This window comes from Lolium rigidum, chromosome 7 (genome assembly GCF_022539505.1).
Source record: "Lolium rigidum isolate FL_2022 chromosome 7, APGP_CSIRO_Lrig_0.1, whole genome shotgun sequence".
Taxonomy (NCBI): domain Eukaryota; kingdom Viridiplantae; phylum Streptophyta; class Magnoliopsida; order Poales; family Poaceae; genus Lolium; species Lolium rigidum.
Genome location: NC_061514.1, coordinates 194,104,813 through 194,129,667, shown reverse-complemented (window position 1 = coordinate 194,129,667; position 24,855 = coordinate 194,104,813). Strand labels below are relative to the sequence as shown.

The window sequence follows — 24,855 nt, the reverse complement described above, 5'->3', positions numbered from 1 at the left end:
AACTCAAACAAAAGATCATGAATAATTGTGCACCGAAAGCAACTCTTTGTTTTTGAGCATAGAGAAAACTGAGCAAAGTGGTACTCAGCTTGTCCTTTATGAAGTAGTAAAACATAAATGCTAGGACACCTTTAAAGTTCAAAGGGTGACTAGATACAAGTAATTTGAGAACAAGCAATAACATAACCCTGAATCAATCAATAATAAATTTTGGGACTATGCACACTATACTCAGAGTGATGAAATCTTTGACCCTTCTCTCATGTACCTGCAGGTGCTCCTTGTAGAGCAGGCACTACCTTCGGGGGCAGTTGTGCCAACGACACTGGCTGATCGATTGCCTCAATTTTGATAGCCTCATCATCCAAGAAGCTCTGGTACTCTTATTGTGTCGCCTCCAATGTTCCATACGCTCTGTAGTTGTTGTTGAAGTAGCCACTGACTTGGTCTTGATAGATCCTCCATAAGTTGTAGATTCAGGGAACCCTTCTTCGGAACACCACATACCACTAGCACGGCAAAGAAAGAACTGGTAAGGTTGTTGATCGATCACAAGCATGAACCAAGTCATAACATAGCAGCACAACTACAACCAAGTCATAAGAGAACGCCACAAATGTTGGCAACAAATGATAAACTAACGCAAGTGGATCACAAGATCATCCTACACTATTATGGTGTCATCCTATCACCAAAACAAAAGTTGGTGTCATCGTAACACTGCAAGTTCACCATCACATGAGAGGTTACTAGTATACCACCTCATCATACTTACAAAAAGGGGCCATCAGAAGTCTTTCATCCCTACCTACAACCAAAATGTACATCATCATCATCATCATCAAGGCATAAGCCAACTCCATCACCTCCATGCATGCATCCCCTCACCCACGCCCTCAAGGGCACCACTAAAGGTTGTAGTTGTACTTGGCAAGGTATTTCCTCAGCCAGAGGGTACGGTGTGGGTCGTTCAGGCCCATAAAGCTGGAACCCTGGTCTTTGTGGTCGACGAGGTGGCTCAGCGCCGCCATGAGATCCTCTTCGGTGAAGCCAACCATATCCATAACCGCCTTGTACAGGTTATGGTGCATGTCTGTGGGCTTCTTGCCCCGGATGGTCTATGCAACGTTCTTCACAAAAATAGTTATGTTGGTGAAGACCGCCAGCTCGTCGTCAGCAAAGGCACCTCTTTTTCTTCTACTGGAGTTCACCTTTTCAGACACATCGGCAGCCTTTTACCATCGAGGATGATCGTGTTAGACTCTTGAGTGTCTTCTCTCCCTGTTTGCCTTAGGGCATCTCCAGCAGCGCGACGCAAAAGGACGCTGAGTGACCGTTTGCGTCTGCCGTGACCGGAAATGCGCCTGGGCCTGCTCCAGCGGGGCGACGCAAAGTGACCGGGCCTTCCGCGGAGACGCAAACCTGACCCAAATATGCGCCCGGTTTGCGTCTCCGCGGACGCTCCGCGATCGCGCCGAGTGTCCGCCGAAAAAGACGTAGGACCCGCGCGTCAGTGGCTGGGAGGCCGATATTATTCCCGCCAGTGGGCATTCCCCGCGCGAAATATCAAACTAGACCGACGCGAGCAGTCCAGAAGCGATGGACGTCCTCACCGCCGTAGCCACCGCCATGGATGCGGAGCAAACCCTCGCACCCGCCGCCGCCCCACACACCCCCGTAGCCACGACCATAGGTACATGCTCGTCAAGAGAGAGGGGATCACCAGCGTCACTCCTCCGGCCTCGTCGGTGAGCTCGGTAAGTTCCCAGCTGCGTCCTGGAACTCCCGCTCCCTTGCAGGTCCACCCGGCATCGCGGTTCGCCTCCGGCGTGCCGCCGGTGCAGTTGACCGGGGCGCCGGAGCAGTTCAACGGGGCGGCGGTTCCTGACCTCAACCGGACGCCTGGAAGCGGTGACTCCTGCCCGGGCGCGACACACACGACGCGCCAGGTGCCGGAGGAGAGCATGCCACAACCCCGCATCCTGTTCGACGAAATGGCGCCGCCTGCCCCGACGATGGACGACCCGGTACGTGAGCTCTCTCAATGTGTGCGAGTGTCGTGTATCATGCGTCTGACGTCCGGTCATTCGTAGGCCTATTGGAAGGACCGCCATGAGACAGACATCCAGGCCTTGATCTTCGGCGGCGGCTTCGTTGGCGATGATCGGGCCGGGACATGCCCGCATGATGACTGGAAACCAACACAAGATGCGGAGGACATCGAAACCGCACAGCTGTTCGCCACCCAGCAGACGCAGCTAACATCCGTGTCCGTCGATGACTTCGATGACGCGCCAACACAGCCTGTCCCCACGAACATTGCTACCAAGAAGAAGGGGGAGAGCCGTAGGGCACAAGGCTTCGTGGACGACGAGGACAAGTGTTTGTGAGAAGCGTGGCTAGCAACGAGCCATGACTGTATTAATAGCGCACACCAAAAGGGCAAGGTCTATTGGGCCAAGGTCTTGCAGCAGTACAACGAGACCAAGATGCACCCGCCCTACCATATCCCAAGTCCTCGGACGGAAGTCCCTCCGAAAAAGATGAAACTACATCAAACAAGAGACAAGCAAGTTCTGCTCCGCGATCGAACATGCTAAGAACAACCCCGTAAGCGGCGCTGGCGTCGTTTCAGTGGTAAACACGATACAACCATCATCATTCTACACTATTTGCATCATTCTATGTACATTATTAGCGGCTATGATTGCAGGTATCCCGCGCCTTGGAGAAGTTCAGGGCGACGCATAAGAAGGGCTTCCATATGGTCCATTGTTGGGACGTGCTCAAGGACGCCAACAAGTGGATGACAAGCTTTGCTTCCTACAACGAAGCTGTCAGGAATGGGACAACGATCAACCTCGACGGCGAAGACGACAATCAAGGCCGTCCAACCCTTCCACCTCGTCCCTGAGGCCATAAGGCTACCAACGCCGATCTAGCCCGGGAGGCGCAGACCATTGCGTTCATCCAGAGCATGGAGAAGATAATGGTCGGGAATCTTGCCGCCTTGGCTGCTAGGGACGAGAAGAGGCGTCTGGAAAAAGAGGCCGCAGCTGCCATCTACCACAACCTCGCGAAGGAGGTCATTGAGGTCCAAAGGATAGACGTCTGATACGCGTACAACACGCGTCCGTTGGGAACCCCAAGAGGAAGGTGTGATGCGTACAGCGGCAAGTTTTCCCTCAGAAATAAACCAAGGTTTATCGAACTAGGAGGAGCCAAGAAGCACGTTGAAGGTTGATGGCGGCGGGATGTAGTGCGGCGCAACACCAGGGATTCCGGCGCCAACGTGGAACCTGCACAACACAACCAAAGTACTTTGCCCCAACGAAACAAAGTGAGGTTGTCAATCTCACCGGCTTGCTCGTAACAAAGGATTAGATGTATAGTGTGGATGATGATTGTTTGCGTGAAAACAGTAGAACAAGTATTGCGATGAGATTGTATTCAATGTAAAAGAATGGACCGGGGTCCACAGTTCACTAGAGGTGTCTCTCCCATAAGATAAATAGCATGTTGGGTGAACAAATTACAGTCGAGGCAATTGACAAATAGAGAGGGCATGACCATGCACATACATGATATGATTAGTATATTCAGATTTAATTGGGCATTACGACAAAGTACATAGACCGCTATCCAACATGCATCTATGCCTAAAAAGTCCACCTTCAGGTTATCATCCGAACCCCTTCCGGCATTAAGTTGTAAACAACGGACAATTGCATTAAGTATGGTGCGTAATGTAATCAATAACTACATCCTTAGACATAGCATCAATGTTTTATCCCTAGTGGCAACATAGACATCCACAACCTTAGAACTTACTCGTCATCTGTCCCGCATTTAATGGAGGTATGAACCCACTATCGAGCATAAATACTCCTCTTGGAGTTAAGAGCAAAAACTTGGCCGAGCCTCTACTAATAACGGAGAGCATGCAAGATCATAAACAACACATAGGTAATAGATTGATAATCAACATAACATAGTATTCTCTATCCATCGGATCCCGACAAACACAACATATAGTATTACAGATAGATGATCTTGATCATGTTAGGCAGCTCACTGATGGCGTGTATTTCACACGTTCGTTGGGAACCCCAAGAGGAAGGTATGATGCGCACAGCATCAAGTTTTCCCTCGGAAAGAAACCAAGGTTTATCGAACCAGGAGGAGCCAAGAAGCACGTTGAAGGTTGATGGCGGCGGGATGTAGTGCGGCGCAACACCAGGGATTCCGGCGCCAACGTGGAACCCGCACAACACAACCAAAGTACTTTGCCCCAACGAAACAGCTGAGGTTGTCAATCTCACCGGCTTGTTGTAACAAAGGATTAACCGTATTGTGTGGAAGATGATTGTTTGCGAGAAAACAAAGTAAAACAAGTATTGCAACGAGATTTGTATTTCAATATTAAAGAATGGACCGGGGTCCACAGTTCACTAGAGGTGTCTCTCCCATAAGATAAAAGCATGTTGGGTGAACAAATTACAGTCGGGCAATTGACAAATAGAGAGGGCATAACAATGCACATACATGTCATGATAAGTATAGTGAGATTTAATTGGGCATTACGACAAAGTACATAGACCGCCATCCAACTACATCTATGCCTAAAAAGTCCACCTTCAAGGTTATCATCCGAACCCCTCCAAGTATTAAGTTGCAAAGCAATGTACAATTGCATTAAGTATGGTGCGTAATGTAATCAACAACTACATCCTTAGACATAGCATCAATGTTTTATCCCTAGTGGCAACAACACAACACAACCTTAGGGGTTTCTGTCACTCCCTGCATATCAATGTAGGCATGAACCCACTATCGAGCATAAATACTCCCTCTTGGAGTTACTAGCATCAACTTGGCCGAGCCTCTACTAATAACGGAGAGCATGCAAGATCATAAACAACACATAGGTAATAACTTGATAATTAACATAACATGGTATTCTCTATCCATCGGATCCCGACAAACACAACATATAGCATTACAGATAGATGATCTTGATCATGTTAGGCAGCTCACAAGATCCAACAATGAAGCACAATGAGGAGAAGACAACCATCTAGCTACCGCTATGGACCCATAGTCCAGGGTGAACTACTCACTCATCACTCCGCAGGCGACCATGGCGGTGTAGAGTCCTCCGGGAGATGAATCCCCTCTCCGGCAGGGTGCCGGAGGAGATCTCCGTGAATCCCCCGAGATGGGATTGGCGGCGGCGGCGTCTCCGGAAGGTTTTCCGTATCGTGGTTTTTCGCATCGTGGGTTTCGCGACGGAGGCTTTAAGTAGGCGGAAGGGCAACGTGGGGGGCCACACGAGGGCCCCACACCACAGGTCGGCGCGGCCAAGACCCGGGCCGCGCCGCCCTATGGTGGCGGCCCCTCGTGGCCCCACTTCGACTCCTCTTCGGTCTTCCGAAGCTTCGTGGCAAAATAGGACCCCGGGTCTTGATTTCGTCCAATTCCGAGAATATTTCGTTACTAGGATTTCGAAACCAAAAACAGCGAGAAAACAAAGAACTGGCTCTTCGGCATCTTGTTAATAGGTTAGTTCCTGAAAATGCACGAATATGACATAAAGTGTGCATAAAACATGTAGGTATCATCAATAATATGGCATGGAACATAAGAAATTATCGATACGTCGGAGACGTATCAGCAGCTCACAAGATCCGACAATGAAGCACATAAGGAAAAGACAACCATCTAGCTACTGCTATGGACCCATAGTCCAGGGGTGAACTACTCACTCATCACTCCGGAGGCGACCATGGCGGTGAAGAGTCCTCCGGGAGATGATTCCCCTCTCCGGCAGGGTGCCGGAGGCGATCTCCCGAATCCCCCGAGATGGGATTGGCGGCGGCGGCGTCTCCGGAAGGTTTTCCGTATCGTGGCTCTCGCATCGGGGGTTTCGCGACGAAGGCTTTAAGTAGGCGGAAGGGCAACGCGGGGGCCACACGAGGGCCCCACACACCGAGGCCGCGCGGCCAAGACCCGGGCCGCGCCGCCCTGTTGTGGCGGCGCCTCGTGGCCCCACTTCCTTTCCCCTCGGTCTTCCGGAAGCTTCATGCAAAAATAGGACCCCGGGCATTGATTTCGTCCAATTCCGAGAATATTTCCTTACTAGGATTTCTGAAACCAAAAACGAGCAGAAAACAAGAATCGGCTCTTCGGCATCTCGTTAATAGGTTAGTGCCGGAAAATGCATAAATACGACATATAATATGTATAAAACATGTAGATATCATCAATAATGTGGCATGGAACATAAGAAATTATCGATACGTCGGAGACGTATCGCATCCCCAAGCTTAGTTCTCGCTCGTCCCGAGCAGGTAAACGATAACAAAGATAATTTCGGAGTGACATGCCATCATAACCTTGATCATACTATTGTAAGCATATGTAATGAATGCAGCGATCAAAACAATGGTAATGACATGAGTAAACAACTGAATCATAAAGCAAAGACTTTTCATGAATAGTACTTTCAAGACAAGCATCAATAAGTCTTGCATAAGAGTTAACTCATAAAGCAATAAATCAAAGTAAAGGTATTGAAGCAACACAAAAGAAGATTAAGTTTCAGCGGTTGCTTTCAACTTGTAACATGTATATCTCATGGATAATTGTCAATATAGAGTAATATAACAAATGCAATATGCAAGTATGTAAGAATCAATGCACAGTTCACACAAGTGTTTGCTTCTTGAGGTGGAAAGAGATAGGTGAACTGACTCAACATAAAAGTAAAAGAAAGGTCCTTCAAAGAGGAAAGCATCGATTGCTATATTTGTGCTAGAGCTTTGGTTTTTAAAACATGAAACAATTTTGTCAACGGTAGTAATAAAGCATATGTATCATGTAAATTATATCTTACAAGTTGCAAGCCTCATGCATAGTATACTAATAGTGCCCGCACCTTGTCCTAATTAGCTTGGATTACCAGGATTATCATTGCACTACACATGTTTTAACCAAGTGTCACAAAGGGGTACCTCTATGCCGCCTGTACAAAGGTCTAAGGAGAAAGCTCGCATTTGGATTTCTCGCTTTTGATTATTCTCAACTTAGACATCCATACCGGGACAACATAGACAACATATAATGGACTCCTCTTTAATGCATAAGCATGTAGCAACAATTAATGTTCTCATATGAGATTGAGGATATATGTCCAAAATTGAAACTTCCACCATGATTCATGGCTTTAGTTAGCGGCCCAATGTTCTTCTCTAACAATATGCATGCTCTAACCATTAAATGAGTGGTAAATCTCCCTTACTTCAGACAAGACGGACATGCATAGCAACTCACATGATATTCAACAAAGAGTAGTTGATGGCGTCCCCGTGAACATGGTTATCGCACAACAAGCAACTTAATAAGAGATAAAGTACATAAGTACATATTCAATACCACAATAGTTTTTAAGCTATTTGTCCCATGAGCTATATATTGCAAAGGCGAATGATGGAAATTTAAAGGTAGCACTCAAGCAATTTACTTTGGAATGGCGGAGAAATACCATGTAGTAGGTAGGTATGGTGGACACAAATGGCATAGTGGTTGGCTCAAGGATTTTGGATGCATGAGAAGTGTTCCCTCTCGATACAAGGTTTAAGCTAGCAAGGTTATTTGAAACAAACACAAGGATGAGCCGGTGCAGCAAAACTCACATAAAAGACACATTGTAAACATTATAAGACTCTACACCGTCTTCCTTGTTGTTCAAAACTCAATACTAGAAATTATCTGGACTTTAGAGAGACCAAATATGCAAACCAAATTTTAGCAAGCTCTATGTATTTCTTCATTAATGGGTGCAAAGTTTATGATGCAAGAGCTTAAACATGAGCACAAAAATTGCCAAGTATCAAATTATTCAAGACATTTCAGAATTACTACATGTAGCATTTCCCAATTCCAACCATATAACAATTTAACGAAGAAGATTCAACCTTCGCCATGAATACTATGAGTAAAGCCTAAGGACATATTTGTCCATATGCAACAGCGGAGCGTGTCTCTCTCCCACACAATGAATGCTAGGATCCATTTTATTCAAACAAAAACAAAAACAAAAACAAACCGACGCTCCAAGCAAAGTACATAAGATGTGATGGAATAAAAATATAGTTTCAGGGGAGGAACCTGATAATGTTGTCGATGAAGAAGGGGATGCCTTGGGCATCCCCAAGCTTAGATTCTTGAGTCTTCTTAAAATATGCAGGGGTGAACCACCGGGGCATCCCCAAGCTTAGAGCTTTCACTCTCCTTGATCATATTGTATCATCTCCCTCTCTTGATCCTTGAAAACTTCCTCCACACCAAACTCGAAACAACTCATTAGAGGGTTAGTGCACAATAAAAATTTACATGTTCAGAGGTGACATAATCATTCTTAACACTTCTGGACATTGCACAAAGCTACTGGACATTGATGGATCAAAGAAATTCATCCAACATAGCAAAAGAGGCAATGCGAAATAAAAGGCAGAATCTGTCAAAACAGAACAGTTCTTAAAGACGAATTTTAAAATGGCACCAGACTTGCTCAAATGAAAATGCCCAAATTGAATGAAAGTTGCGTACATATCTGAGGATCACGCACGTAAATTGGCATATTTTTATGAGCTACCTACAGAGAGGCAGGTCGAAATTCGTGACAGCAAAGAAATCTGTTTCTGCGCAGTAATCCAAATCTAGTATGAACCTTACTATCAAAGACTTTACTTGGCACAACAATGCACAAAACTAAGATAAGGAGAGGTTGCTACAGTAGTAAACAACTTCCAAGACTCAAATATAAAATAAAGTACTGTAGTAAAAACATGAGTTGTCTCCCATAAGCGCTTTTCTTTAACGCCTTTCAGCTAGGCGCAGAAAGTGTGTATCAAGTATTATCTAGAGATGGAGCATCGATATCATAAGCTCCCCCATCTGTAGTGGTACTAATGGCTTTGTCAATTTTAGGCCTATAATAATATTTTTTTGGTTTAGGCACTTTAGAAACATACATAAACTTTTGCTCCTTACCCACATAAGCTTTCTCCTTAAACTTAAGAGAAGAAAAAGTTGAACCCAAAGTTCCCATAGCTTTTTCAAGTTCGCCAATCCTATTGATTTGATTATCATGGACAACACAAGTTCCTAGGACACTAATTCTTTCATCAATTTCTCCTAAGGATTTATCAAGTTCATCAGTTTTATCAAGTAACATTTCCAATTTAGTTTCAACACTTGGAAATTTTTTCTCTATGGTTTCAATTTTTTCATAACATCTTCAAGAGAGGTTTCAATTTTAACTTCATTAACAGGTGGTATTCCAAATAAACTCTCAATAATGCAACTAGCTTCTAAAGCAGGAGCGCCTAGGAAGTTACCTCCTGCGAGACAATCAAGAACATACCTATTCCAGACTAGAGATACCAACATAAAAATTCCCGAGTAGGATAGTGGTGGAGTGTTTCTTAGTGCACCTATTATGGGCATCACTAATTCTATACCAAGCATCTTTTAAACATTCTCCCCCTTGTTGCTTAAACGAACGAACTTCAACTTCAGGATTACTCATTTTAGCAGTAGTAAATAAAGCAAACTAGATAAAATAAATGCAAGTAACTAATTTTTTTGTGTTTTCGATATAGAGAACAAGACAGTAAATAAAGTAAAGCTAGCAACTAATTTTTTTGTGTTTTGATATAATGCAGCAAACAAAGTAGTAAATAAAATAAAGCAAGACAAAAACAAAGTAAAGAGATTGGATTGTGGAGACTCCCATTGCAGCGTGTCTTGATCTCCCTGGCAACGGCGCCAGAAAATATGCTTGATACGCGTACAACACGCGTCTGTTGGGAACCCCAAGAGGAAGGTGTGGTGCGTACAGCGGCAAGTTTTCCCTCAGAAAGAAACCAAGGTTTATCGAACCAGGAGGAGCCAAGAAGCACGTTGAAGGTTGATGGCGGCGGGATGTAGTGCGGCGCAACACCAGGGATTCCGGCGCCAACGTGGAACCCGCACAACACAACCAAAGTACTTTGCCCCAACGAAACAGGTGAGGTTGTCAATCTCACCGGCTTGCTGTAACAAAGGATTAGATGTATAGTGTGGATGATGATTGTTTGCGGAAAACAAGTAGAACAAGTATTGCAATAGATTGTATTCAATGTAAAAGAATGGACCGGGGTCCACAGTTCACTAGAGGTGTCTCTCCCATAAGATAAATAGCATGTTGGGTGAACAAATTACAGTCGGGCAATTGACAAATAGAGAGGGCATGACAATGCACATACATGATATGATGAGTATTGTGAGATTTAATTGGGCATTACGACAAAGTACATAGACCGCTATCCAAGCATGCATCTATGCCTAAAAAGTCCACCTTCGAGGTTATCATCCGAACCCCTTCCAGTATTAAGTTGTAAACAACGGACAATTGCATCAAGTATGGTGCGTAATGTAATCAATAACTACATCCTTAGACATAGCATCAATGTTTTATCCCTAGTGGCAACAAGACATCCACAACCTTAGAACTTTCCGTCACTCGTCCTGCATTTAATGGAGGCATGAACCCACTATCGAGCATAAATACTCCCTCTTGGAGTTAAGAGCAAAAACTTGGCCAGAGCCTCTACTAATAACGGAGAGCATGCAAGATCATAAACAACACATAGGTAATAGATTGATAATCAACATAACATAGTATTCTCTATCCATCGGATCCCGACAAACACAACATATAGCATTACGGATAGATGATCTTGATCATGTTAGGCAGCTCACAAGATCCGACAATGAAGCACATAAGGAGAAGACAACCATCTAGCTACTGCTATGGACCCATAGTCCAGGGGTGAACTACTCACTCATCACTCCGGAGGTGACCATGGCGGTGAAGAGTCCTCCGGGAGATGATTCCCCTCTCCGGCAGGGTGCCGGAGGCGATCTCCTGAATCCCCCGAGATGGGATTGGCGGCGGAGGCGTCTCTGAAAGGTTTTCCGTATCGTGGCTCTCGGTATCGGGGTTTCGCGACGAAGGCTTTAAGTAGGCGGAAGGGCAACGCGGGGGCCACACGAGGGCCCCACACACCAGGGCCGCGCGGCCAAGACTCGGGCCGCGCCGCCCGTTGTGGCGGCGCCTCGTGGCCCCACTTCCTTTCCCCTCGGTCTTCCGGAAGCTTTGTGCAAAAATAGGACCCCGGGCGTTGATTTCGTCCAATTCCGAGAATATTTCCTTACTAGGATTTACTGAAACCAAAAACAGCGTAAAACAAAGAACCGGCTCTTCGGCATCTCGTTAATAGGTTAGTGCCGGAAAATGCATAAATACGACATATAATGTGTATAAAACATGTAGATATCATCAATAATGTGGCATGGAACATAAGAAATTATCGATACGTCGGAGACGTATCAACGTCGAGGCCAAAAAGGAAGACGCCGAGGCCAAATTGCGTGACGCCGAGGCGAGGAGGATGGACGCCGAGGCCAAGACCCGTGCAGAAGACACAAGGATCATGCTTGCCGACTTGAGCAGCGTCGACGATGACACCATGGCATGGTTCATGAAGAGGCGCGCCGAAATCCGCGTGCGAGACGCCTGATCGCCATCGCCATGCGCCCAACACCTTGGCCTCTTTTTGGACTTTTTGTATTGCTGTTCAGGCCTTGTTGTGCCTCTTTTGCTCCACTTTGCGCCGTACCTTGTGCAAAGTGTGATGAACATATTGCAGACCTCAATTTGCGGCTGTAATTTCGTGCAAATTTTAGGCTACAATCTCTTTTTTGAAATCTGGTCTGCGGCGAAAATGTGTCGCCCAGCTGGAGCCAGCCCCAGACGCAAACGGACGCGCGACCATTTTCGCGCCCGCCAGACAACGCAAACTAACACCCGCGAATATTTTGGGTGTCCGAAATGTCGCGCCGCTGGAGGTGCCTATGCCTTAGGGCATCTCCAGCGGCGCGACGCATTTCGGACGCCCAAAAGTGGTCGCGAGCGTCCGTTTGCATCGCCCCGCGGACATATTTTGTTCGCGCGTCCGTTTGCGTCTAGGTGTGCTTCCACCGGGCGACCCATTTTTTGAATTGCAACATAGTTAAAAACTTTCAAAGTAGTACATATGAATGCATAAAAACTATACAAAGTAGATCTATAGGTCTAGACTACTTGCTTCCTGACGGGCCGGCACCGTCGTTGCGTCGCTCTGTCGCCTGCTTCTCCGCCGCCTCCCGCGCGGCCGCTATTGCTCGGTGCGCCGCCGCGTCCTCTTGCAGGCACTGCTCCAGCCTCGCGTTGGCAGCGTCGTCCTTCAGCGTCTCGGAAGACTCGATGATGGCCCTCTGCTCCATCGCCTTCTCCTCCGGCGTAGGCGCATCAGGGTCATCGGAGGACCAAGATATCTCCAAGTTGGAGTCCTCTGCTGCAGCGGCGGCCGCCAGCTTGCGCTGTTCCAGCTCGGCGTCGACCGCCGCATGGGCCGCCCGCTCCTCCTCTGCTTCCTTCTCCGCTTCAGCCAGGGCCACGGCGTCCCTGACCGGGTGGAGGAGGTCGGTGCTGTCTTCGGAGTCGAACTCGTCGTCGGAGCTCGAGGACGGGGGAGGTGGAGTGGGAGGTGAAGGTGGAGGTGGAGGCGCGGCAGCCTGGCTGCATCCGGCGCTGCTCATGGCGGATCTGCTAGGTCTGAGCGGAAGCGGCGCTACGGCAGCGGCGACTAGGGTTTTGTGGGGAGGAGATGAGATGCTCGCGCCCCTGTTTATATAGGTCGGAGGTAGGGCGACGGCCGCGCCACGCGTGGCATCGCTATTACTACGTGCGCAGAGGTAGGCGACGGCCGAGCGGCACGCGAGACATCGCCATTAACGCGCCGTAGACTGCCGAAGCGACGCCTCGGCGCCGGTACTGGCGGAGAAGACACATCGACGCTGCATCACTGCCTGGTGGACCAGACAAAACGTCTGCCAGACGCGAGCGGACACTTTCCGCGTCCGCCGAGCGCCCGAGCGTCCGCCAGAGACGCATCCCAGACGCATATTTGGACCAGGTTTGCGTCTCCGCGGACGGCCCGGTCACTCAGACGCATTTCGATGGATGCCCTTACCAAACGCGCCCTTTGAATCAAGACCAGTAACGAGTCACTTTCCCCCGTTCCCCTCTCAGCCTGCTACAGTACCCTAGTGGAGATTACCCTCGTGGATTCCATCGCCCTTGACCCCTGCTTCTGAATCCTTCGCCGGCCTCTCTCCCCGCCGCGCGCGGCTCATGGTGGCCGGCGCTGGGTGGGAGAGGGGTCTGGCTCCTTGTAGTTTTAGGTTTCTTAGTGATAGCTTCCTTCCCGGCAAATAAAATCGAGGTCAGATCTGAATCCTATCTTCTTCCTCCTCCTGCCATTCTTGGTGGGGATGAGGTGGTGATTTGCTCTTCAGCTGACTCCTCCAGACCGGATCCATGGCAAGGAGTAGCTTCGGCTCTCTTTGATCCTTTTTCCCCTTGTCCTTCTTTTCTGAAGGAGTCGATGTCCTGGCGAGGCAACGGCTGCTCTCCGGTGAAGCGCTCCGACGACTCTCCAAGGTGGAGGCGTGGTGGGAGATGCAGATCTGGCGAGATCTTCTTCAATAATCGCCGCAGAAAGTTTCTCCGTCATGGTTTTCATCAGCTCTGTTGTTCCTCTCATCGTCATGGTGGCGATGGAGGTAGCCGAGCTCCACTTGTTTGGTGGCGGCCCATCTGCAACCTCCATGGCGGAGGCCCTCATGGTCGGCTGCTGGAGCTCGACGCCGCGGGGGAGTCAAGTGGTGCGTCCCCGACTCTCAAGTGGTAGCCAGGGGTCTGATCTTCGCGCCGGACAAGAGTATTCGAGCGTCCTGTGCTCGGGACTCGGCGGCGACGCCTTGAGTCCGCCGACGATGGGTGGCGGAGGAGCACCTGGACTTGATTGCTTTTCCTTCTTTTTAGTCAGGGTGCTTTGTGCAAAGTGGAAGGCCTCTTCTTCAAATTGTAGGTTTTTTAGGGCAGTAGATGCTAAGGGGCTTTTCTGTAAGATGTACCTGCCACGTGTGTTAATATAATGCTCCACTGGGGTAAAAAAAAAACGCGCCCTTTACATCCTTCTCTCCCGTCCCTAAAAAAAACCCTTCTCTCCCCATTGCCGCCGCACGCCCCCGCGCAGGCCGACATCCCGTTCCCCCCCGCGCCGACACCCATTGCCGCCGCACGCCGATACCCCGCGCTGACCTGCATGTCGCCGCACTTCCATTCGCCCTGGCCTGCCCGACGCGATTTGGGCCGCCCCCATGGCTTCGGACGGTACGCCTGGACTCTGCCCGAGCGACCGCGCCGCCGCACTGCCCGACATGATTTGGGCAGCCCCACGCCGCCGCATTACACAGCGCTGACGCCGCAGCGCTGCACTATCCGCCGAGTGCGCCGCGAGCGATACACTGTCGACGCTGCATTTGTTGTCCGTCTGCACCCAGCCCGACCGCGTCCTGATCACCCAAGACCAAATATGTAGGGGGGTACTCATTCTCTCTTAACCCCATGGTTGGGCTGATGTTTCCTATTTATTACATTTTGTCCATTTTCCAGTTTTATGAACACATGTGTCTAGCCTGACGGCAGTACTATTTGTTTCAGGTCTGGCAAAGGATTTTGGCGGAGGCATTTTAGAGTTAGCCTCAAATCTTTGAGGAAGCCGATGCAAGATGAAAGGGAGCATGATGGTGCTTTTGCTTATTAGAAGATGTTCGCCCTTTCGATGCTATGTATATGCTTTTATCTAATCAATTGCTCCTGCAGCTCTGTAGGCTATGTAAACTGCTCTTTCTTAGTAGGATGTCAGATAGGTACACTTCCAGGCTTAAGCTGGAACACGTATGTAGTTTATGCACAATGAGTGTACATAATATCTCTATATGTATTTCCATAACAATAAAGCATATTGATTAATCTGAACCCTGCACTTTTTTGTTATCACCATTCTGGTTATTCTTGCTTGGTCTAAACATTGCTACATAGAATCTGTGCCACTTTAGTTAATTTACATTCTCAGTTATGAAAAAATGGTCTGTTGTCTACCTGAGCAACAGGTTTGATGACACAAATGCAGATGCTGAAAAGAACTAATGTACATAGACCACATTTAGGAGATAGTACAGCGCATGGGGTGGTAGCTCTTCAAAGATACATATACAGGTGATTATTTCCAAGCTTTATATGATCATGCAGTTGAGTTAATACAGAAAGGGTTGCCTATTTGGATCACTATCAGCTATTTCCCTTTTATCTCATATGCAGGCATTGAGGCAACTATGCAGATGTGGACTTCTAGGTTCGTTCTATATTTTTGGAGCACACATGTCCATGGAAGACCTATGATTATCTGATGTGAGCACATCTCTGAAGGTAATCTTCAACATGAATCGCATAGCCTCATTGGCTGTGATGTTTTGATATTCACATCCTGTGCTGAATCTGCAATAACAGTAGCGCTAGATTCTCTTTTCTAAAGACGCTACAACTTTGTTTAGACTCTTTATTTAATGATATTTGCATCCTTTTGTACTTCTGATTATTATGGTTGTTCCGTCAAAAAGAATATTATGGTTGAGATTTCCAGTAATGCACAGCTGAAACCTCTACCAGATATTATGAAATGTTCTCTTTTATCATGTTCTTAGTGATGAGATTTAAAATAATTTCCTATTGTGATATGCGAATTAGTGCCGAGAAGAAGAAATAGGGTATCGCAAGTTCATTAAGTCAGCTTCTGTGACAGTTTCCTGATGATCTATTTGCTTTGGTTAATTAATTGATATGCACGTGTGAACTGTTGCTGTTAGTGGGTTATGTTTGACTGAGCAATAGCAGAAGCTTAGAATTTGTATGCTTTGGTCTAGGTTTTTCAAATTTATTTTTGATGTTCGTTTGGATCATAGTAAACTTACATATTTGTATAACTTTCTGGCTCGGATCATCGCTGAGACTCCTCACCTGCCAACGCCTTTTGACCCTTGCCTGACATTTTACTCAATATTCCTTAACATCTCCATTCTGCAACATATTATTTAGCAAGTCTGTTTACCCGGACAATTTGCAATAGGATCATAGGCCCCCCAAGATCCGCGTTTACAAATAAAGAAAAATAGTGAGCACACAGAAAAACAAGAAGAGCCATGCATAGAGTGATTGATTGATGTTATAACAATTTATTCAAAATTTTGAAACTTACCTTAATGTTGTTGCAGTAATTTGTAGAATTTTTCTTAATGATTATGTATATACATCAATATTTATTTAAATCGGACTAATTTTGGTGTATGTATTAGTCGACACGCGTGCAATATTACTAGTTCCAGACAGAAATGAGTAAGCACGGGAATACCACTGTCCCTAATTATAAGACGTTTTGGTGATACTATAGAATTAGGGAATTAGATGCAAGATTGAGAATTCAGCGAAGCCCTTCCAGCTTGTACCATGTCGATAAAGCTACAACGCCGAAGATTCCGCTCACTGCACAAGCACAACTTTCCCATTCTGAACTTTTGGCATGTCATGCCCATGCACTAACGCACCAAATGTCATACCAATACTAGATTCTTTGAATCCTTCAGAGTTGCCTCAGGAGACAGAACATTGATATAAAAACAAAGGACTAGTGCAATAATTATGTATATTTATCGCTAAGTGTACCCTTTTACTAACTAACATCATAGAAAATTTCTAGGCTAAACACCAGTACACCACTACCAAGTCATGCAATTATCTTTTCCAACTGGCACTGCAGCTCTGGAAGAACGTTGCAAACATCGATATCCGGGAATAAAATTTACAAACAGTACACGCTGGACGCCATCTGAATTCTCAAGCACTCTATTCTTGAGTTCCTTGAGCCATTCTTCAGCAGATAGGCAGGGGCTCACCGTTCCATTCCTTGAGGCACTCAAGGAGTGCGTCGATGTGCTTACCCTGGTTCATAGCGACAAACACCTTGTCCACCTCTTCACCAGGAGACCGCGTCTTCTCTCCGGTTAAGTACTCCGTGCCGAGCTCCTTGCGCACGAAGCGGTAGAGCGGGTACGACCGGCATTCAATGATGCGGTTCTGCTGTGCGGCGGTGCCGTTCTCCACGGAACACCTGGCAGACTCGACCTCCTTGGGAAGAACCGCACGGAGCTCCTGCTCAAATGTGGCAAGCTTGGCGAACACTGACGTCTGCACGTCCTGCTCGGCTTCACCGTTGGCCAAGGCATGCTCCACGAGAACTGCACGCATCTTCTGCATCAGCGGGTAGTTGGCGCTGCAAGGGTCATCTGCGTAAGCGAACACGGCCTCACGGTCGATCGTCAGGAGCAGGTCCTTCTCGCAGAAGCGTGCATTGTGGAGATGCCCACTGTCATTGGTGCTCAGGGTCTTCCTAGCCACCGTCTTCACACAGTTCTTGACGGCATTCTTGACATTCTCCTCGATGTGGCGGAGGTCGATAGCTTGGCACAAGGCGACCATGAATGTCGAGGACATGAGCTTCAAAATGTCAATCGCCTCAGCGGTCTTCCTGGAAGAGATGAGGCCGAGAGAGTTGACGTCTTGGTTGTGCTGCTCGGCGCTCTGAACATGGTTAGTCACAGGGTTGCCCAAGAACTGGAGCTCGGAGCAGTACGAGGCCATAGCAATCTCAGCACCCTTGAAGCCATAGTCCAAGCTCGGGTTGCGCCCACCAGAGAGATTGGAAGGCAAACCGTTGTTGTAGAAATCGTTCACCAGCTCCGAGAACTGGGCAAACATGAGCTTGCCGATGGCAGAAATGGCAAGCCTGGTGTTGTCCATCGACACACCGATGGGCGTGCCCTGGAAGTTGCCACCATGGATTGCTTTGCCGCGGGAGACGTCGATGAGTGGGTTGTCGTTGACGGAGTTGATCTCACGCTCGATCGACTTGGTAGCAGCTCGGATGACCTCAATCTGAGGGCCAAGCCATTGCGGTGATGTGCGGAGTGCATACCTATCTTGCTTCGGCTTCATCAGCGGGTCAAGCTCGCCGAGCTTCTTTGCGAGCATCATGTAGGAGCTACCTTCAAGGATGTGCTCCATGATGGCCGCTGCCTCGATCTGGCCTGGGTGGTGCTTCAGCTTGTGTGTGAGGTGGTCGGTGTATTCCGGCTTGCCATTCATCACCTCGCAGAACACGGCTGACAGAACCTCAGCAAGGACACCAAGGATGTTAGCTTCAAAGAGCACCATGGATGCGAGCCCGGAACCCACGGCGGTGCCATTGACCATGGCAAGTCCTTCCTTGGGCTGCAGCTCGAAGAAGCCATGCTGGATGCCGGCAATCTTGAACGCCTCTGCTGCGTTAACCTTGCTACCATCTGGAGCTGTTGCTACAGAGTTTGGGCGGCCGGTAACAAGACCCGCGATGTAGGATAGCGGGACGAGGTCACCAGACGCGGTGATGGTCCCCCGGAGCGGCAGGCACGGTGTCACGTTGGCGTTGAGAAGGGTGGCGATTGTCTCAAGGATTTCAAAGCGGATGCCGGAGTACCCTTGGAGCAGAGTGTTGACACGGACAAGCATGGCCGCCCTGGTTGTCGCAGCAGGCAGAACATGGCCATCGCTGCCGGTGCCGAAGGCTCCCGCATTAAGGAATCTGTCCAGACAACAAGAAACAAATAAGGCTTCATGTACTCATAGACAAATATGCATAACCAGAAGTTTGAATGGTTTAACTCATACCTGATGAGCTCTCTCTGCAGAGCGCCTCCCTCCTTGGTCCTGCGGTGGGAGGTGGCGCCGAAGCCGGTGGTGACACCATAGCTGTCGGTACCGTTTGCCATGCTGTTCATGACCCAGTCGCTGCTCTCCTTGACACGTCCGCGGGCGGACTCGTCGAGCTCCACCCTGGTGTCGGCGCCAGCAGCCACCGCGGCGACCATGGCAATGGTCAGGCTGGCGCCCTCCATGGTCACCACGGGCCTGCGGTACTCCTCCACCATCCGCTTCACGGCATCCAAATGGCTCCCGGACAGCTCCTCAGCTGCCTTCCCCCAGTTCAGAGGATCGGCCCGGGCCGGCTGCGCGCCACACAGGCCATCGCCGTTGGCAGCATCGTGACCGTTCTTGCACTCCATGGAGATATGCAGGAAACTAGTAAAGCAAGGAAGCTAGTTGGATTCTGGATGTGCTACTGGATTGATCGGTGTCTTGCACTCTGGTGGACGTACTTGTGTTGAAGAGGAGCTCAAATTGGAGAGGAAGGTGAGGCTCTTCTTGGAGGGGAATGGAGGTTGGGAGAGATTAAATAGGCAGAGAAGCTGAGCAGGGTTGGTGTGGGGTGTGGGTTGGTGTGGACCTGGAAGGCGAGGTTGACCACTTGATTGGTCGGTGCGTAGATGAGAGCGCTGACGGCTTCGTGGCACTGGAAGTAGAGCACGCAGTACTGACTTCGTCATGTCCCAAAATGTTCATCATTAGTCCATATATACCAATGTTGACAGTAGCAGGTTAGATTATTCATTACGCACAGCAGTTCATCTTCCCTGCTTATGACGAGATGAGCATCTTCAGTGTCATGCATAATATGTTCAACAACTCATGGTAGTAATAATGGATCCCATGACAAGGTTGTTCACCACAGCAATTGCATGAAATGCACTTAGTGTAATGCACTTAACTGCTACTCTTGTTGCTGAAAGCGGCTTTACCAAATTGATGCCAGAAACGCTGCACTTCGAGGTATGAACGTGCAAATCATACTAATGTAACCATATTCTTTAATTGACATTGGAGCATTTTAAACATGGGGGTGGCTGCTTGCACAGTGGATACATAACTACAAGGAAAAAAATCTTACTAAAACGAAAAGGAGCTTAGGTTTTTTGTTTAGCCAAAGCAGTGCGGGGTTGTGCTATGGACAAGTCGTTATCTGCTAGCTAGTGCTCCATAGGCTCTTACTGGTATTCTTTTTGGGGTCTGAAGAACCCCACGTCTTCTTGAGCTAGCACAAATGGCCATGTGGGGCTTGAACTTGATCGAGACCTTGAGTATTTCCTATTGCAGTATGACGCTTTCCTAGTGGCTCTATTTTTCATGTTTCACGTGCAGTTCTGTTTAAAACGATGGCAGACCAGCAATCTCAGTCCTAACAAGGTCAGTCCAGTCGTGAGTCTCAGGACAGAAGCTGCGTGGTGATCGGAAATTCGGAATCACGTGTAGGAGTACTTTATTTTTTTCAGTAAGCTCTACTGATCTACTGAACCTTCATCTAGGGAAAAAAAGGGGACTCGCTTTTGTTGGTGAGTTGGTCGTCTAGTTGTTGTCCCATTGAATTTGTTTCATTAACAGGCTCACGGTTCGACTTTGATCCCCTCTGCATAATTCAGATACTCCGAGATACTAGTTTCCTTTTCATGTATTTTTTTCCTTCAGTATAGCTCGATCCACTGAAACTGGGTGGTTATCGGAATCACATGTATTTTCTTTCTTCAGTAAAGCTCAATCCACTGATCTACTGAAGCTTCGTCTCACGAAATAAAAACCCGCTTCTGTTCGTGTCTTGGTCGTGTATACCATCCCCTCTTCAAATCAACAAATGACAAAATTCCTTCCTGAATGTAAACTTCCTCCAGTGTGAAGTCCCGTTCTCGGTGGCTCAGTGCACACTTGACCTGACAGACTTTGACTGTGTTGAGCAGACAGAGGTTAACATGGTAACTGCAAATAGTTTTTTTTATCAGCTGGAATTTCCGATATTTCGGCGGAAACTGATTGTACCGGTTACCACCGAGAAAAAATAATACAGAACGAAATTTTCCAATATTCAAATAATTTGCCTAAATTTAAATTTTTTGATAAATTTTGGATGAAATAGTGAATTGGTTTGGCAAATCTTGGCCGGTATTTCCGAAATACCGAAAATATCGTTACCCACCAGAATTTTTTGTCTACCGAGAAAAAACCTTGGTCCAGTCAGTGATCAAGCTGTCATGAATTATAATTTTGAGTCGCGGTCTATTTTGGTACACCATATGGCATACCAATAATATATTCTTTTCATATTGTTCTAATTAAGTTCGTCCAAGAACCAGAACATTGAACTCAGAAATTGGGACTTGTACATTCTTCATGAAAGATATCACACTACAGTTTTAACTTGCATCATAGAATATCTAATGGCAACCTACCACAACCACGTAATGCAATTGGCAATTTTGGCAAAGGCATAGCAGCTCTGGACGAACATTGTAGGCATCAACTTTAGGAAATACAATGAAAAAAAAGTAATTATACTTGTCATCATAACACATGTGAAACCTTATGTACTCTGAAGCACATAATCTTCTCTTCAATTCCTTGATCCTCTGTTCAGCAGATTGGAAGGGGCTCCCCGTTCCACTCCTTGAGGCACTCAAGCAGAGCGTCAATGTGCTTGCCCTGGTTCATGGCAACGAACACCTTGTCCACCTCTTCACCGGGAGACCGCGTCTTCTCTCCGGTTAAGTACTCTGTGCCGAGCTCCTTGCGCACAAAGCGGTAGAGCGGGTACGACCGGCATTCAGTGATGCGGTTCTGTTGTGCGGCGGTGCCGTTTTCCACGGAACATCGGGCAGACTCGACCTCCTTGGGAAGGACCACACGAAGCTCCTGCTCGAATGTGGCGAGCTTGGCGAACACTGACGTCTGCGCGTCCCGCTCGGCCTCACCATTGGCCAAGGCATGCTCCACGAGAACCGCACGCATCTTCTGCATCAGTGGGTAGTTGGCACTGCAAGGGTCATCTGCATATGCAAACACTGCTTCGCGGTCGATGGTCAAGAGCAGGTCCTTCTCACAAAAGCGTGCACTGTGGAGATGGCCGCTGTCGTTGGTGCTTAGGGTCTTCCTGGCCACCGTCTTCACACAGTTCTTGACTGCATTCTTGACATTCTCCTCGATGTGGCGGAGGTCGATAGCTTGGCACAAGGCGACCAAGAATGTCGATGACATGAGCTTCAAAATATCAATGGCCTCAGCGGTCTTCCTAGAAGAGATGAGACCGAGAGAGTTGACATCTTGGTTGTGCTGCTCTGCGCTCTGCACATGGTTAGTCACGGGATTTCCCAAGAATTGGAGCTCAGAGCAGTACGAGGCCATGGCAATCTCAGCACCCTTGAAGCCATAGTCCAAGCTCGGGTTGCGCCCACCAGAGAGGTTGGAAGGCAAACCATTGTTGTAGAAGTCGTTAACCAGCTCGGAGAACTGGGCAAACATGAGCTTGCCGATCGCAGCAATGGCAAGCCTGGTGTTATCCATGGACACACCGATAGGTGTGCCCTGGAAGTTTCCACCATGGATAGCCTTGCCACGGGAGACGTCGATGAGTGGGTTGTCGTTGACAGAGTTGATCTCACGCTCGATCGACTTGGTGGCGGCACGGATGACCTCAATCTGAGGGCCGAGCCACTAAGGCGACGTGCGGAGTGCATACCTATCTTGCTTTGGCTTCATTAATGGGTCGAGCTCGCCGAGCTTCTTCGCGAGCGCCATGTAGGAGCTGCCTTCAAGGATGTGCTCCATGATGGCCGCTGCCTCGATCTGGCCCGGGTGGTGCTTCAGCTTGTGTGTGAGGTGGTCGGTGTATTCCGGCTTGCCATTCATCACCTCGCAGAACACGGCTGACAGAACCTCAGCAAGGACACCAAGGATGTTAGCTTCGAAGAGCACCATGGATGCGAGCCCGGAACCCACGGCGGTGCCATTGACCATGGCAAGTCCTTCCTTGGGCTGCAGCTCGAAGAAGCCATGTTGGATGCCGGCAATCTTGAATGCCTCTGCTGCGTTAACCTTGCTACCATCTGGAGCTGTCGCTACAGAGTTTGGGCGGCCGGTAACAAGACCCGCGATGTAGGATAGTGGGACGAGGTCACCAGATGCGGTGATGGTCCCCCGGAGTGGCAGGCACGGTGTCACGTTGGCGTTGAGAAGGGTAGCGATTGTCTCAAGGATCTCAAAGCGGATGCCGGAGTACCCTTGGAGCAGAGTGTTGACGCGGACAAGCATGGCTGCCCTGGTTGTCGCAGCAGGCAGAACGTGGCCATCGCTGCCGGTGCCGAAGGCTCCCGCGTTAAGGAATCTGTCCAGACAACAAGAAACAAATAAGGCTTCCTGTACTCATAGACCAATATGCTTAACCAGAAGTTAGAATGGTTTAACTCGTACCTGATGAGCTCTCTCTGCAGAGCGCCGCCCTCCTTGGTCCTCCGGTGGGAGGTGGCACCGAAGCCGGTGGTGACACCGTAGCTGTCCGTACCGTTGGCCATGCTGTTCATTACCCAGTCGCTGCTCTCTTTGACGCGTCCGCGGGCAGACTCGTCAAGCTCTACCCTGGTCCTGGCGCCTGCAGCCACCGCGGCAACCATGGCGATGGTCAGGCTGGCGCCCTCCATGGTCACCACAGGCCTGCGGTACTCCTCCACCATCCGTTTCACGGCATCCAGATGGCTCCCGGACAGCTCCTCAGCTGCCTTCCCCCAGTTCAGAGGATCGGCCCGGGCCGGCTGCGCCACGCACAGGCCATCGCTGGTGGCAGCAACGTGTCCGTTCTGGCACTCCATGGAGATATGCAGCAAACTAGTAAGCAAGGAAGCTAGCTAGACACCGGTAGTTGGTGTATGTGTATCTGGATTCTGAAAGTGCTACTGAATTGATCGGTGTCTCGCACTCTGGTGGACGTACTTATGTTGAAGAGGGGCTCAAATTGGAGAGGAAGGTGAGGCTCTTCTTGGAGGGGAATGGAGGCCGGGGAGAGATTAAATAGGCAGAGAAGCTGAGCAAGGTTGGTGTGGGCTGTGGGTTGTTGTGGACCTGGAAGGCGAGGTTGACCACTGAATTGGTGGGTGAGAGCAGAGCGTTGCTGACTTCGTCGTCTCCCAAAATGTTGACAGTAGCAGTTTAGATTACTCCCTCCGTCCTCAAATAAGTGGATATCTAGCCTCTAAACTTTGTCCACAAAAGAGTGTATTCCTATCTTCTCAATACAATTTAATTGCTTCTCTCTCATCGCACGGAAATCAAACCCAATAATATTGAGCACATATTCTTCTTACTTTTTACATGCAATTAGATTATTGGAGGTGAAAGAATTAAAGAGGAGAGATGCATGTTCCCAATATACTTTTCACTCCACCTTATAATTTATCTTGAAAATCCCGCAGGTACACTTATTTGTGGACGGAGGGAGTACTCTTTATGCGCAGCAGTTCATCTCCCTGCTTATGACGACACGCGTCTTCAGTGTTATGCATAATATGTTCTGTTAGTGATAATGGATCCCATAACAAGTTGTTCACCACAACAATTGCTTGAATGCACTTAGTGCGTGTTAACTGCCACCACCTGTTGCTGAAAGCAGCTTTATCAAATTGATGCTGGAAACGCTGCACTTCCAGGTATGAATGTGCAAATCATACTAATGTAACCATACCCTTTAATCGACATTGGAGCATTTTTTTCAAGTTTAGGTTTTCTGTGTTCTTTTTTCTTTTTTCACCCACCTTGTACCGGTTTGGCCGTTGCGCCTTTATTTATAAAACGGGACGAAAGCCTATTTTGAGAGGAGCATTTTAATCAAGAGGCCGGCTGCTTGTACAGTGGATACAAATCTACTCCCTCCGTCTATAAAAGGATGTCGGGGATTTGTCTAAAAGACTGTCCAGATTCATCTAAATTTAGGCAAGCTTGCGATATCCTTTTATAAACAGATGTAGTACAAGAAAAGAAATCTTAATCAAACGAAAAGGAGCTTAGGTTTTTTTTGTTTAGCCAAAGCAGTGTGGGGTTCTGCTATAGTGCTATGGACA

The 24,855-nt window shown here is 48.2% G+C and overlaps 1 protein-coding gene and 1 pseudogene across 1 annotated transcript; both read right to left on the bottom strand.

The window, feature by feature from the left end:
- Positions 1–16,687: 16,687 nt before the first annotated feature.
- On the bottom strand, positions 16,688–19,274 carry LOC124676660 (phenylalanine ammonia-lyase-like). The gene is made up of 2 exons (XM_047212701.1): positions 18,755–19,274; positions 16,688–18,668 (listed from the first exon to the last, which is right to left on the bottom strand). The coding sequence occupies exons 1-2, from the start codon at positions 19,147–19,149 to the stop codon at positions 16,922–16,924; spliced, it is 2,142 nt and encodes a 713-aa protein (XP_047068657.1). The 5' UTR covers positions 19,150–19,274; the 3' UTR covers positions 16,688–16,921.
- A 2,057-nt stretch (positions 19,275–21,331) lies between these two features.
- Positions 21,332–23,736, bottom strand: LOC124675355 (annotated as a pseudogene).
- Positions 23,737–24,855: the final 1,119 nt, after the last annotated feature.

Bases quoted from the DNA above. Each gene is read 5' to 3' on its own strand.
- LOC124676660 (XM_047212701.1), bottom strand. From the start codon at position 19,149: ATGGAGTGCAAGAACGGTCACGATGCTGCCAACGGCGATGGCCTGTGT. The intron at 18,669-18,754 runs GTATGAGTTAAA...TTGTCTGGACAG, and splicing joins CTGCAGAGAGAGCTCATCAG to ATTCCTTAATGCGGGAGCCT.